General features: G+C 34.9%; 1 protein-coding gene across 1 annotated transcript; it reads left to right on the plus strand.

The window, feature by feature from the left end:
• Positions 1-41: 41 nt before the first annotated feature.
• Positions 42-14,521, plus strand: LOC106069862 (uncharacterized). The gene is made up of 6 exons (XM_056014166.1): positions 42-979; positions 5,687-5,733; positions 6,568-6,639; positions 7,117-7,188; positions 8,394-8,459; positions 10,066-14,521. The coding sequence occupies exons 1-6, from the start codon at positions 47-49 to the stop codon at positions 10,355-10,357; spliced, it is 1,482 nt and encodes a 493-aa protein (XP_055870141.1). The 5' UTR covers positions 42-46; the 3' UTR covers positions 10,358-14,521.

Here is a 14,521-nt window from a genome sequence, read left to right on the forward strand (position 1 = left end):
ACTCAAAGACAACCCTTTATATATATATTTTATTTCAGAAAAAGAGATGGATATACAAGAATTAAAAGATCATGTCTCAAAATTGAGAGGCGTTATTGAAAGTAAACAAAAGGAAACACTGGACATATTTTACAATGAAATACATTTTTCCGAACTATTAAGTAACGATGAATATTTCAGAGTTACACCATCATATACTACTGAAACTAAGCCAGCATTGTCTTTTAGAGGTTCAATACAAAAGCATGATCCAGAGAAACTAACTGTGGAACTTGAATATGTTCCCTTGTCTAAAGAACACATTATCTTTTGTGTCAATTGGAATTTTTCGGTCTATAATGAGCAAACGGACACATATTTACATTTGGCATCGTCAGAAACTGACATCACTGCTAATAACCTAACATCTAGAATTAGCTTTCCACTCTTAGCCACTAAAACTTTTATGAATAAAAATACCGCATTGTTCAAATGGAATATTACATTTTGGCCATTAACAATATGTCAAGATAAGTTTAAATCTGACATAGGTAATTATGAGTTGTATGATGAAGATAATTTTAAAAAGGCTTTAGATAATATATTTAAAACATTCTCCTCTAGTGACGATAACAGTGAAACTAAGAAAAAGGAGGAATTGTTATTAATTAAGGACGCCTTAAACGAGTGCGAATATGAACAAAAAATGAATGTAGAAAGATTACAGATCATAGAGCAGAACGTCTTTGAAATAAACAGTAGACTTTCTGGTATCCTGAGTAAAAAGGTAGATCTACCACAAACATCTTGTGTTAAGGAAGTAACCCAATTAACACATTCGTCACCGAATACTTGTCAAACAGAGCTAAAATCTAAACATACAAAGAATAATTGCAAAGCAACTCGATTCACACCTTCTCCATCGACTGCGAAAAGTAATAAACAAAAGCAACTAAAGTTAAAAAGAAAAAGGACTTTGAAAGATGATCGCTATTTCAAGGTAAGAACTATTGTAGCAGTTATTTTATGTTTATACATTTGTATTATTGATAAAAATTAAAGTAACATTTCAGACCTTCTATCTTAAGGAAATATGCTATTTATAGAAAGTTTGTTTTACTTGTTTCGGATGTCCCTACAGTGTTGAAGATTATTTACTTCCTAGTGCAAACCTTCGCATGACGACAGAGATGGCAGCGGGCAGGGTATGAAGCATCAAGTCCGAACGTAAGTCCAGCGCGCATACCGCACGACCAGGCAGTCATCCTTGTAATGGTAATCTGTTTCTATGGCTAACGGTTAACGAAAGTGTCACATAGTGATCACAACGATCTCTGGCTTTACTTTCCCCTACTAATGTCAGGTAATCAATGCTGAATTTTTCTGTTGACAACATAATCTATAGATTAAGACCCCCACATCAAGAAGATGTTTTAAAGAAAAAGCAAACGATAAAAAAATGTACTTCTGTTGAATACAAGGGACCCCAATTCTCAAGTAGCTGCAGGTACCCTGTGGAGCTGAATGGACTCAGGGTCCTTACAATCAAAATTCAAGTCTTCACCAACAATCGAACACTAGACTCCTTGTATCTGACAACGCTGTGTGTATTATAAGTCTATAAATTGTACAGCGTTCTACGTGTCTGCAAAAATTATGCTAACGAACCGCTTTGAGGCTCTTGCAGATATATTGATCTTTGAAGAAGAGTGGGCCAACTTCCATTATACCACTATTGAGTGCGTGAAAGAAGTTATCGGAAGGAGGTGAGGTTCTTACAAGGAACGGTGGATACAAGCAGAACATGGAAATTGATCGATGAGAGGAAAGAGACAATATCAGAAAAATGAAACACAAGATCGCAGCCTAGCGAAAGAAGCCTATAGGGAAGCAGATCTGAAAGTAAAGAGAAGCTGTCGGCGAGATAAACGGGACTGGATTGAGTATTAGGGGCAAGAGGCACAAGCAGATGTAAGCAGAAATGACAGAAAAACTCTCCATCGTACTGTCCGAGATCTCGCTGGAGCAAAGAGTGAACATGGGGCACCGATAAAAGACAAGCAAGGCAAAACTTTGTTAACGAAAGAAGAACATGATGCAAGGTGGTGTGATGAACAGGTTTGCCGGGGATTATATTATCAAATTTGACAATTCAATGAAATGAAGAAAGAAACATCTCTCTGTATTTTCTTAAAACTTCTTTAATAATACTTCTTCAAATTTCACATAAAATTAACTTCTCAATTCAATAACAACTTGACTGGATACTTCTTAAATAAAACTTAAAGATACATGAAACTTCACTTAGTATAACTTCAACTTCAACTTCAAGTAATATAACTTCAGATAATATTACTTCAACTAATAAAACTTTAATTAAATGGACCCGCTAATATCACAAAACTTAACTAAACCTTTACTAAGAGAGGACGTAAACGATAACTAAGCGAGGACCATCGCTCTACAAGAACTACTACCCCGTCTGACTTTCCCCTAATTTATACCTTCTTTGATCGTAAATTCCAGAATCATGGAACCTTCTCACATAATTATTTTAGTAACTTTGACCTTCTAGAAGCTGACGTGTGCTATTTTTTTCCCTTAACCTCTTTCTTTGATTGGATACCTAAAATTAACTTGTTTACGCTGGACACTTGCACTGGTTTGAACTCGCTTCTAGAAACTGGTCGAAATAGGTCACAGACTCGGCTCGTGACAGATGGGTAGAGCACTTTAAAGAGACCCTTAACCAACCGTCGCCAGGCCTAACTTACACATTGAAGGACCCCTCTCCGGACAATGATCTCAAGATCAAAACAGACCCAATAACTGCTGAGGAGGTTACCATGGCCATTGCAGTGCTAAAGAATAACAAAGCACCAGGGCTAGACATGATATCAGCAGAAATGCTAAAATATGGGGGAAAGTACATTGTTAACAGAATGACTGATCTCTTAAATCTCTGTTGGCGAACTTCAAAAGTCCCAGAGAACTGGCAAAATAGAGTGATTGTAAAGCTTCCAAAAAAGGGCGACTTGGCAGACTGCAACAACTGGATGGGCATTATCTCCTCTCTGTCCCGGGCAAAGTTTTCAGCACTCTTTTGTTAAGACGGCTTCAACAGTCTGTAGATGAGAGGCTCAGATAAGAACAAGCAGGTTTCCGAAGAGGCAGATCAAGTACAGAGCAGGATTTTCGTTCTACGAAATATCGTAGAACAAATTTTTGAGTACCAACAACGGCTAACTATCATCATCATCATCATCATCAAACTCCATTAGAGTGAGGGCTTGAGAGGCTCAAATCCTCTCTTGCAAAAGCCCTGGACAGAAACCCTGCTGTCTTGCGTAGTGCATAAATGTCGCCATACAGGTCGAGAATTTTGGGTTTCCCAGACCTGTCGAGACGGAGATCAAAAAGTCTGGTGCAGTCAAACAGAATATGAGGCACGGTTTCCTCTTCTTCCCGAAGCGAGGGCACCGTGAATCAAAATTTGGCTATAGCCGCGAGAAATATGAGCAATATAAGTGGCCTGTCCTGCACTGTGCTATAATAGCTTGCTCAGGCCCGGACAGCCTCCACCACGGGGAATTGCGGTCAGGGCGCCTCATGCGCTTCCAGACTCCACGGGCTTTTGGGACTTGTCCCAGCACTCAAACCACTTTTCCATTTCTGTTTTTTTGTATTATAGCCAGGGCTTGATGAAAGCTTACAGCCTCATCAGTGGTTGGAATTTGCCCTCCCTGGTGGGCCAAAGAGTCTGCAATTGTGTTGCCAGTCACACCTATGTGACTCGGTACCCACTGCATTATTACAGGGGTGCCATAGCGTTGTTTAATGTTATGTGAAGCCATGATGACAGTGTTGATATTGGATGGCCATGGTCTGGGGCTTTGCAAAGCCTGTAGTACAGTGACCACAACAATCTGTGTTGCCCTCAAATGTCCCTCGCCGAGTTGAGAGTCAAAACTGCAAACACTACCACATGGTCCAAAGATTTTGACTGTGTAAGAGCCAAGAAAGTCGATGTAGGCTCCATAGCCTGCTCTTCCAGAATCTTTTGATGGGCTTGAAGGTATTAATGGTCTCCAGAGCTAGGATTTGAACTATCAGTTTCGTGGACTTCAAAAAAAGCGTTTGATAGTGTCCACCGAGAATCACTATGGAAAATAGTTAGAAAATACGGCATCCCACAAAAATTCGTACAGAATCTTACGACACCTTTATAATCAGTCTAGTTGCTGCATTAAAACAGAAGAGGGAACAACAGAGTTTTTTTACAATCGAGACAGGAGTGAGACAGGGGGCATCTTATCCTTCTTCCTTTTCCTCCTAGCCATCGACTACATAATGAGGAGAGCAATGAACCAGACTGCCTTTGGTATTCCATGGCGTGAACAACTCCGATTGATGGACTTGGACTTTGCTGATGATGTTGCACTACTCGGGGCTACAAATAAATGCATTTTAAGAGATGACGGAAAGCCTAGATAGAGAGGCACCCAAAATTGGCCTCCGCATAAACTTGGTTAAGACTAAAATTATGCGAGTGGGATATAAAGCAAAGGGTGCCACCGTCAGACTTGGCGAGTCAAAGCTTGAAGAGCTTGACAAGTTCACGTACCTTGGCGGCATCATAACAAATGATGGAGATGCCTACCATGATGCAGCGTGCCGAATAAGGAAAGCACATGTAGCATACGTTTGTCTTTTTGTTAATTGAAACCTTTTTTTGTAACGCTGTTTTGATCAACAGAAGACGCCAACAGAACGATGATGAATTAAACGCTCTGGGAAAGCTAAACCGTTTTAAAGTGAGAAACGTGAATAATTAGTTTGGCGGATACATATTACAATGTCTGCCTGGTAGTGCATTATGCGAGCTTGACTGTCTCTATGTTTCCGGTTTCATGCCCAGTTAACAATCTTCCCTCGTCGACATATACGACGTTTTAACGAGGAAGTATCTTCAACTTTAAATGAATTTTCGTAACTTGTAACACAATCATTTTATTAGAGTCCTTTGTATAATACTTTTGCTTGATAGAAATTCAATTATGAATTTTTTGGTCCTAATTACATTGCAAATTCAACCCATTTTTTTACCTTGGGAAAAAAATAACAACTCCTTTCATCGATATGCTCCAAAACATCGAGAAAAGCTGATTTGGATTAAGGGGAGTTTAATTGTCGCCCTGGAAAAAATAGTCTTCGAATAATGTTATTCATATTTAAGTAATATATTTATTTCAATATGTCTTTGTTTTGTTATACAGCTATAATTAGTTTTGCAAAGCTCTGAAAAAAAAAACAGGTGAGAAGAGAGAAGAAATGAAATAAACCTTTACTCTCTATTTTTGGCTACTTTAAGATTACTTTGAAAGTGAGAGATCAAAGAAATGTATACAACAGAAAAATCCGAGATAGAGAAAAGCTTAAGGAAGGCACCTAGCGGCAAAGAAATTGGGCTTAAAACATATCTCCATTGTACTATTTATACTTAACTGTTTTTTTTTTGTTGTTGTTGTTGTTTTTTGTAATTATAAATTTCCCAAACAAAGTTATTTTTTGAATAATTGCGACTAGTTCGTGCCAGAGAATACACATTTTAGTTCTTACTTGAATAACTCGTGATCACATAAGCTCATGAAGTTGTTTTTTTTTTTTTAAAGGGATTTATGTTTTTCTTTACTTGTCAATTTTACAGGCAAAAAGAGCTGAGAGGTTTCCTATAGAAGAGAGACAAAAAAATAAGTAAGTAAAAATGTGTTTTATAAACGATTATGAGCAGATTATATATGTTGCCATGGAAACCCCCCTTCCCCTTAATAATTTTGAACGGGCCGTTAAAATTTGAGTATCAATTCCTTTCCCCACTCCCAGCTCTCCGCTATAATAAATAGTCTTCTTTACACTATCTGAATACAACTTTACAGTTATTTTGAAATATTTCATAGGCTCAATGTTTTTTTTTTTCGGCTGTTCTTTTTTATTTTTTTAATTCTTACATCCTGCTTCTTCCCTTATAATCCAATTGGCACGGCCAACTTTATAACGCTACCCTTTCCCAAACATATATCTTTATCAAAATATTTCAAAGTCTTTCTGTTGCTTTTCAGTGTGAGTTTTTTTTTTATATTATTACATCATGCGCCTCGAACGCTTACACAAATTTTGGGCCAACCTCCCCCTCCCTTCCCGATTTTAACTATACTTTAACATATTTTTAGACCGTGATTTATAGTTTATTACTTTGAATTAAAACGCCTGCTTATATTGACCTCCCCCACCCACAAACACATACTTCTGGACTAAAAAGTATAGGTTGAGTTTTCTCTTTTTCACCGTTACCATCCCTAAAAAATGTTAACTACAATCGTTACATTTTCTTCGGTTTCGTTATTCAATATTGAAGTATTTCATGACTTTTGGTTAGACGTCCGTTTGTTTTGTTATCATATAGATTTATGTATTTAGATTATTTATGTATGTACAATTGTACACAGAATAATTTCAATAACACACTAAAAATTTCATGCCGATACAAACTTTTTTATTTGTGTGTAAAGAAAACAAATATCTCTGCAGGAAGCAAAACATGATGTGGGAACCACCACTTTTTACGAATTTCAATGTATCAGAGCCTAGTAAAATCCAAAGGTAGGTGGATAGTTTCCTTGGTAAGAATCTGCTTGACACCTTTTTAAAGAGACGGTTTCTCACTTTTTTTCTTTTTTTAAATCCATATAGAGAAAATCGAAAATCACTGTTCCAATATAGGAACTTATTAAGTAACATGGAAATTGACCGATTCCTCCTTTCTGAAGCGGATGTTTGTCCATTGTTTCTTATTAAATTTGTTTCTGGTCATGCTGTGAAGTGTATTTCTATTGAATTTCAACAATCAATTTCTTCTAATATAGTCCAACTCATTTCTACACAAGACTAATGAAAGTCTATTTATTTATTCATTTATTTAAATTCAATAAATTATTTAGCAAATTGAAGCATATGTATCAAGTGTGAAAATTCCTACTATAAAGGAGTCTAAATTAGATAAACCTAATTTTTTAGATATTTTTTATCTTAAAAAAATAGAAAATACATATAAATTCAATGAAAAATAAATCTCTGCAGTAAACGAGAAATGGAGTTAAAGCATACAGATACTACGGATATAACTTCCTTTGAGCTTCTTGAAAAAGAAAGGTATGTAACCTGGTATGTAACCTGGTAAGCTCTCTTTTTTTTTGACTTCTTTAAAATGCAAAGAAATATATAGTCAGCTTTAAAATGTGTGTTCTCCCTCTTTTTAATTAATAGAGAAATTCAAAATCAATATTTAAATATTATAATTAATTAAAACTGGAGAAGTAATAAAACAAATCAATTCCTCCTTTACAAAGCTGGTATTGGTCTTTAATTAATTTTTTTTAATTCTTCGATAATGCAAGTAGTCTTTCTATTGAACTTACTTAAAAATCTGCAATTGGAGTCAGCCAATTTCTTAATAAGACAGTGCACAATAGGTAAATACAAGTCTTTTAATTTGTTCAACTTTCTACTGAGCTGAGAGTCTATCAAGTTGTCTTCCTCCCGACATTTCTCTGCGCATCAGAAACGTGCACAGTATATAGACAACATGAGAAAAAAATGGAACCACTTCCACTTGATTTATGTCATACTGAACGTTATATGACAAGAAAAAATACCTGGTACTGAAGTCCTTCGAAGAGTGGGCCTGCAAAGCATCCACAAAATCCTGATACAGTCCCAGCGGCATTTGCCAGGCCACATCTGCAGAATGGAAGACTTTCTCATGCCTTAACGACTCCTTTATTGCCAATTCAGAGAACAGAGGCGATCACAAGTCGGACAAAGAAAACACTTCAGGGACATCCTCAAATCTTTTCTAAAAGATTTCATCATTGACCCTGCCAGCTGGGGGATGGACGAAAACACATGATAGACCATCATGGCGTCGTGCTGTAAAAACTGGCGTACAAATTGCAGAGGACAAGAGAACAGTGCTGGCAGTAGAAAAGCGCCAGAGAACAAAAGTAAGGCCAATGACACTATCTCCAGCTGGAATAACCTGCCCAGTGTGCTGCCTAACATTCCAGGCTAACATAGGTATCAACAGCCACATGAGTAGGCACAAAACTCCAGTACAAACCCTCAGTACCCTTGAGGACAAAAGAGGTCGTTATTGAACAACGATGGACGAACACTATAAGCTAAACTCTCTAGTGAATACCAAGAAACAATAGGATTCGAGTGCGGCAATACAGTTTGTAAAAGGGTTAAAATAGTTAAAACTTAATTTTAAGATTATCGGTTTGGTATTGTATTTTGGAAAATAAAATATTTTAAAAAAATTATATGACATCAAAAGAAAACAAATATATCTGCAGGAAACAAGATATTTTGAGCCAAACAAACAAAACTCTAACTTCTTTAAAGTTTTATCAAAATCCAAGGTATGTAGCAGATTTTCTTGGTAAGACTCTTTTTGACGGTTTTTAAATGAAAAGAGATATGTATTAGCTTTGAAACAGTGCGTTCTACCCTTTAAAAAATTATACAGAGACTATCAAAAATTAATATTTAATTATCTTACCTTTACCTATCCCTTAGTCTGTTGGACCGTTATGGCACCAAGCAAGACCGTCTTTCTCCATTCCTCCCTTTCTTTTGCCTTGTTTAGAACCTCTCTCAATGGCAGGCCCGTCCATTCTTTTATGTCTGCCTCTTCTTCTTTTTCCTGGTACTGTTCCCTGAAGAAAGGTCTTTGCGAGCCCCGCAGATCTTGTAATATGGCTATAGATTTTAAGCTTGCGTTTTTTACAATAGTTAGCTGGTCAGATCGCTGCAGTAACACTGTCTCTGATCTCTTGGATTGTGATGCAGTCTTTAAATGTGATATTATATACACACACATATATATATATATATATATATATAATATATATATATATAATAATATATATATATATATATATATATATATATATATATATATATATATATATGGCTCCTTTTGTCTCGAAAGGCAATGGATGCGCCCAAATGAGTCCCTGGTTTTGGCTTAATCTTGAGACGGGGCAGAATCTGGTGTGGCTAACCAAGCCAATTCTATAACGGCAGACTTTGCCACAATTCGTACATGTGTATGCCTCTGATTTAAGGCTAGCAGACAGGGCAGCTTTCTTTTTATCCCTCTTGATTAAAGCCGCTTCAATTCTTTTGTTCTCAGCAAGGGTTGTCCCAGCACGCACAGTCTGTCTCCATGCACTCCGGTCTTTGGCTATGTTTTCCCACATACTTTCGCTGATGCCTGAGGCTCTCATGTCTCGCTTGCAGACATCTCTATATGTTAGTCTTGGGCGGCCCTTGGGTCTGACTCCTTCCACAAGCTCAGCATATAAGATATCTTTCGATATATATATGAATATTAGTGTGATCATTTTTTTAAATGCACTTATAAAAATAATATTAACGTCCTGGATTTGAACTCTAGGGCTCTATATCAAACTCTTTAATCCAACACTCTAGCAACTGTACTGAGAAGTGTTTGTGAAAAAAAATAGTTATATGCTATTAGTTTCAAACTTTAAAATAAAGTATTAAGGGGACTAATTCAACTTATACCACGACGTCAGTCAGTTACAATTTCTTTCCCCTCTTCGAGATACCAACAAAGTAATTAATTCGTAATAGTTAATTAACAAATTCGTTAATTTTTTTTATTGATTCATGTTTTGTTATGTCTTCAAAGTTTTATCATTCTTGCTTACAATAATACGTTTGTATCTTCATTCGAAGGAATAATCTGTTATTAGTTAAGCTGTCAATTAGAGGATCCGTAATTTTATAGATATCCATAATTATATCAAACATACTGTCATTTTAAAGCATCTATAAAATCAGGACACAATTGTTTCAAATATTACAAATTCAAAGGTAAATAATATAAAAATATTCATGAGAAGCATTTTTGTATATAACCATTAAGATTTGAAATTTGAAATTTGCATTTCATTTTTTATGAAAACATTTTTAATTTTTACATTTTATTATTTTAAGGCTCCCCATGCAGCAGACAGATGTTTCTTTCCAGTCCAATTTCGGCTTACAAAGTGAGCTAGAGTCAGCTGCATCAATTTTTTCTACAATTAATTCTAGCTATAATATAAGTGAAGAAATGAAAGAAAAAACAGATCAGATACTCTCATTGCTACAACAATGCTTCAGTATTTTAGAAACGGAACGAAAAATGAAAGAGGAAAAAGAACCAATAGGAATTGAAAAGAAAGAAGCGAATCAAGTGCCTAAGTATATGGAACTTTTTAGCTTAAAACCTATAAATTCTGATTGAAAAACACATTAAATAAAGACAAACATCTGCTATGTAATAGCATTATCACAGCAGAAAAAATATAAATTAATAAAGATTACAAAATAAAGCTTGATCCAGTGACTGTTTAGGTAAATTTTAGAAAAAAATAATATTGATAAAATTTTAATTTTTACATTATCGTCTCAATTTTAATACGAACGAATCATTATATATATATATATATATTGTTACGTCTTTATATTGGATGCGACTCTTTAGACATGAAAACGACAAATCACAGTTTATAAAATACTTTAATCTTTATTAACACTGAAAACACTTTCTTGTTCATAGTCCTCCATTTCGGTTCTCCTTTTCTTTCAACACGCAATCGCACCATTTCACATTCACACTAAGATGCGCACGTAACACCCCCCCTGTTTAACAAGTTCGATGTACATCGAACGTCCAAAATACAAATCACTAAATATATTATCAGACTATTCCAAGTTAAACAAAAATCGGTAACATATAAAACCATAATGTAATAACTAAACAAACTCAAACACAATGTCATGTTAATACCAATACAATTCCAACATGGAATAACAATTATATTCATCACAATAATAACTGTTATTACGAGCAATTGAAACCACTTCTGTTAACATATATCTTTAAGTAATCATATTTCTATTAATACAACTCGCCACTCATAATTTTATGCCTGTACAAACACCATCATTCCAGTCGCAATCAAATTGTTAACAAACAAGGTCTATCTTGCTCCATGTATATTGTAGCCTCCACAACATGACCCAGTTTATAACTAACAACACATAATTAAATACATTGTGCAACATCTACGTATCTACTTTCCAGTATTTATACTCTTTTACATTTCCTATGTAGCCTTTACAAACTTCTATAATGTAGTATCCTTAACCTATATGTATATGTAACTACAATATTTACTTCATTACACATATATTTATTCATTGTAGAATAGAACAATAATTAGTGTCCATCAGTCCTACCTTTTCTAATCATATCTATATAATTCTAACATTATTGACATGCCATCCTTTCCGCTTCCCTCCTTTGCAATGATGTCCCATTGTGATCCTACTACCGAATGATCTAGCTGTACTGTTTTCTAGGCTGCTAATATCCCTCTCTTTTCTCGTATACGCCTCTCCACTATCGTACCTTGATTCCTTAATTCTAATTAACTGTTGACACTGTCTTCTAATATGCCCCCTTCTCCCACAATTAAAGCATAAGATGTATGGATTTGTACGTCTATATGTGGGTTTAAATCGCTTTCCCTGTACCACTGATTGCCTTACTTTACTTTGATTTGGACCCATTCCTATTGCATTGCTTTCTACCTTATCTGTTAATTCTTTCTTCTCGTGCTCTCTGCTACCCATGTCATCTGATGTATGAGATCTTATGTCTTCTTCCACATCCCCATTTCTACCTCGCGTAAACTTTATCCCATAATATTTCTTCCAATTCTCAATCTCCCTTGCTGAACATATTTTCACCCCATGAATATTCCCAATAATTAAATCTATCTCACCCTGATCTACAACACAAGCTTCCACAGTCCCCTTAAAATACGGTGTGTCTATACTAACTTTAGCAATCGGTAATTGTACAATATTCCCATTAAACATAACACACTTCCTAGATTCGCCTGTATATTCATGGTCTTCCACTAAATCCTTATTCACTCCAATAATAGTGCTCCCTGTATCCCTGATGGTCTTGGCTGCCTTGTTCCCTACGAATGTCTGAAAAATCTCCAATGTTCCAGTATCAGATGACAATGATAAGCCTTGCTCTATTCTACCTTTCTCCCAGTCCTTTCTTTCCTGTCTGTTTCCTTGATATCTTCCGTTGCGGCTATCATTTTGTCTTTCATATGTGCCACTTCTATACTGTCTATCCTGTGTCTCCCTTGTTCTGTGAGAGTTATTCTGTGTCTCACATGTTCTGTTAAAGGCAACTATTTCTTCTATATCACTGCCTCTAGATAATTTCTTCTCAGGATGAGCCACTTTATAAGCCCTTATCAGTCTTACTATGTCTTCTATGGATTTCGGTTTCCTCTCCAACAGAAATATTTTTAATTCCTCCTGACACTCGTACATCACTTTGTCCAGCATGAGAAATGCCTTTAGACTGTCAAAGGTTTTTTCTACCTCAGCAGTTTCTATCCAGTTATCGAAATGGCTGCTCATTTTGTCCAAGAAGGTCTGCGGGTCATCCTCTGGTTCTATCTCACAATTAACAAATTGTTGGCGATAGAAAGCTTCTGTTTTCCTGAAAGTTCGAAGTAGTTGTTCTTTCACAATGCTGTAGTTACCCTGGTTCATACATATTTTTGAAGGCACCTCCGCTGTAAATGATCTCGACAATAAGAATGTCCATTTGTCTTCAGGGTACTCCAGTTCTCTCATTTCTATTTCGAACTTCTTCAAAAAAATGTCTATGTCCATTTTGTCTTCGTTGAATATCAAACCTTTATATTTTGCCAGTTTATTCCCTGTAGAGTCACTCTTTCTTTTATCATTCTCTTTTCCTTGGTCTGTTTTTAACTTTTTCTCTGCTGTCTCTCTTTTCAAACGCTAATCTTTCTCTTTCAATGGCGACTAATTCGTTTTTCTTCTCCTTTTCAATGGCTATCTTTTCTCTTTCTCTTTTGTCCTCCTTGTCTAATCTTTCCTTTTCTTTTTCTCTTTCTCTTTTGTCCTCCATGTCTAATCTCTCCTTTTCTTTTTCTCTTTCCATTGCTAATCTCTCCCTCTCCATCAACCTTTCTTGTACGTACTTTCTTAGTTCTGCCCCTTCAAGCTCCAACAACCTTCCCTCTTCTTTCAACGCTGCTACCTCAGCCTTGTCCGCCATTTTCTATTAATATTAATCAAATTGAATAGTATCCTGTCACTATATAATATGATATCTCTACTGTCTGTTGACAGGAGATCAACTGTGTATAAAGGACTACGTAGGTTTTACCTTTGCGTTGGGCGCCACTTGTTACGTCTTTATATTGAATGCGACTCTTTAGACATGAAAACGACAAATCACAGTTTATAAAATACTTTAATCTTTATTAACACTGAAAACACTTTCTTGTTCAAAGTCCTCCATTTCGGTTCTCCTTTTCTTTCAACACGCAATCGCACCATTTCACATTCACACTAAGATGCGCACGTAACATATATATATATATATATATATATATATATATATATATATATATATATATATATATATATATATATATATATATATATATATATATAAGTATAGTCATTGTTTTAATTACATATGTTAATTTGTAACTTTCAATTTTATAACAACATTTTCAAAATTTATAAACCTTTATTTTAGTTATTTATTTTTCTATTTTTTTCCATATGCAGTAATGTAAATAATAATTTTAAATGATATTATGGTATATATATATATATATATATATATATATATATACTAAATGTAATATATGCTGTTCTGTTTCTTTAAAATATTTAGAGCTTCTTATTCAAACATGCATTCTAATTTGTCTGAAATATTATAACAAGTGTATATATTCAAATTTTTACATCGGATCTCAATTCTCTTTTTGTTGTACTTTTCATGGCGAGTTAATTGAATACCCTTAATCATCCAACAACTACTAGTTTTAATTATGCTTTCAAAGGTTATATATGTCTATTTATTTTTAGATAGATGAAAATTCATTCTTTCAATATAAATATTCAATACATCAGTTGGCTGTGACCTAATTCTAGAAGTTCAAACAAAATCCATTAAACTATAAAAATCGTGCATTATAACGTGGTAATTACTACTGAAACAATTTCCTGTCTTCCAAACTAATAAAATCGATGACATCAATTTTAGATTGGGACGGAAAGTAAAGAACATTTCTATTTATGAAAGATATGGTTACAAGTATAAATAGAAGAACATTGAGTGAGTCGTAGTGTTAGTAGGTTTCAAACTCAAAATGTGAAATAAAATCAATTGAAAATAGTTGTAGTCATTCATTCGCCTTATTTATTAATTCCGCAGACTCATGATTTGCTTTTTGAAATATTTTCATTTATTTGGATTTATGAACGAATATCGAGTATATTATCTAGGTATGTTATACAATGAATATTATTAAAGTGTTATAAGTAAATA

The sequence above is a fragment of the Biomphalaria glabrata genome, chromosome 16 (genome assembly GCF_947242115.1).
Source record: "Biomphalaria glabrata chromosome 16, xgBioGlab47.1, whole genome shotgun sequence".
Classification (NCBI taxonomy): Eukaryota; Metazoa; Mollusca; class Gastropoda; family Planorbidae; genus Biomphalaria; species Biomphalaria glabrata.

Bases quoted from the DNA above. Each gene is read 5' to 3' on its own strand.
- LOC106069862 (XM_056014166.1), top strand. From the start codon at position 47: ATGGATATACAAGAATTAAAAGATCATGTCTCAAAATTGAGAGGCGTT. The intron at 5,734-6,567 runs GTAAGTAAAAAT...ATATCTCTGCAG, and splicing joins GAAGAGAGACAAAAAAATAA to GAAGCAAAACATGATGTGGG. The intron at 7,189-8,393 runs GTATGTAACCTG...ATATATCTGCAG, and splicing joins GAGCTTCTTGAAAAAGAAAG to GAAACAAGATATTTTGAGCC.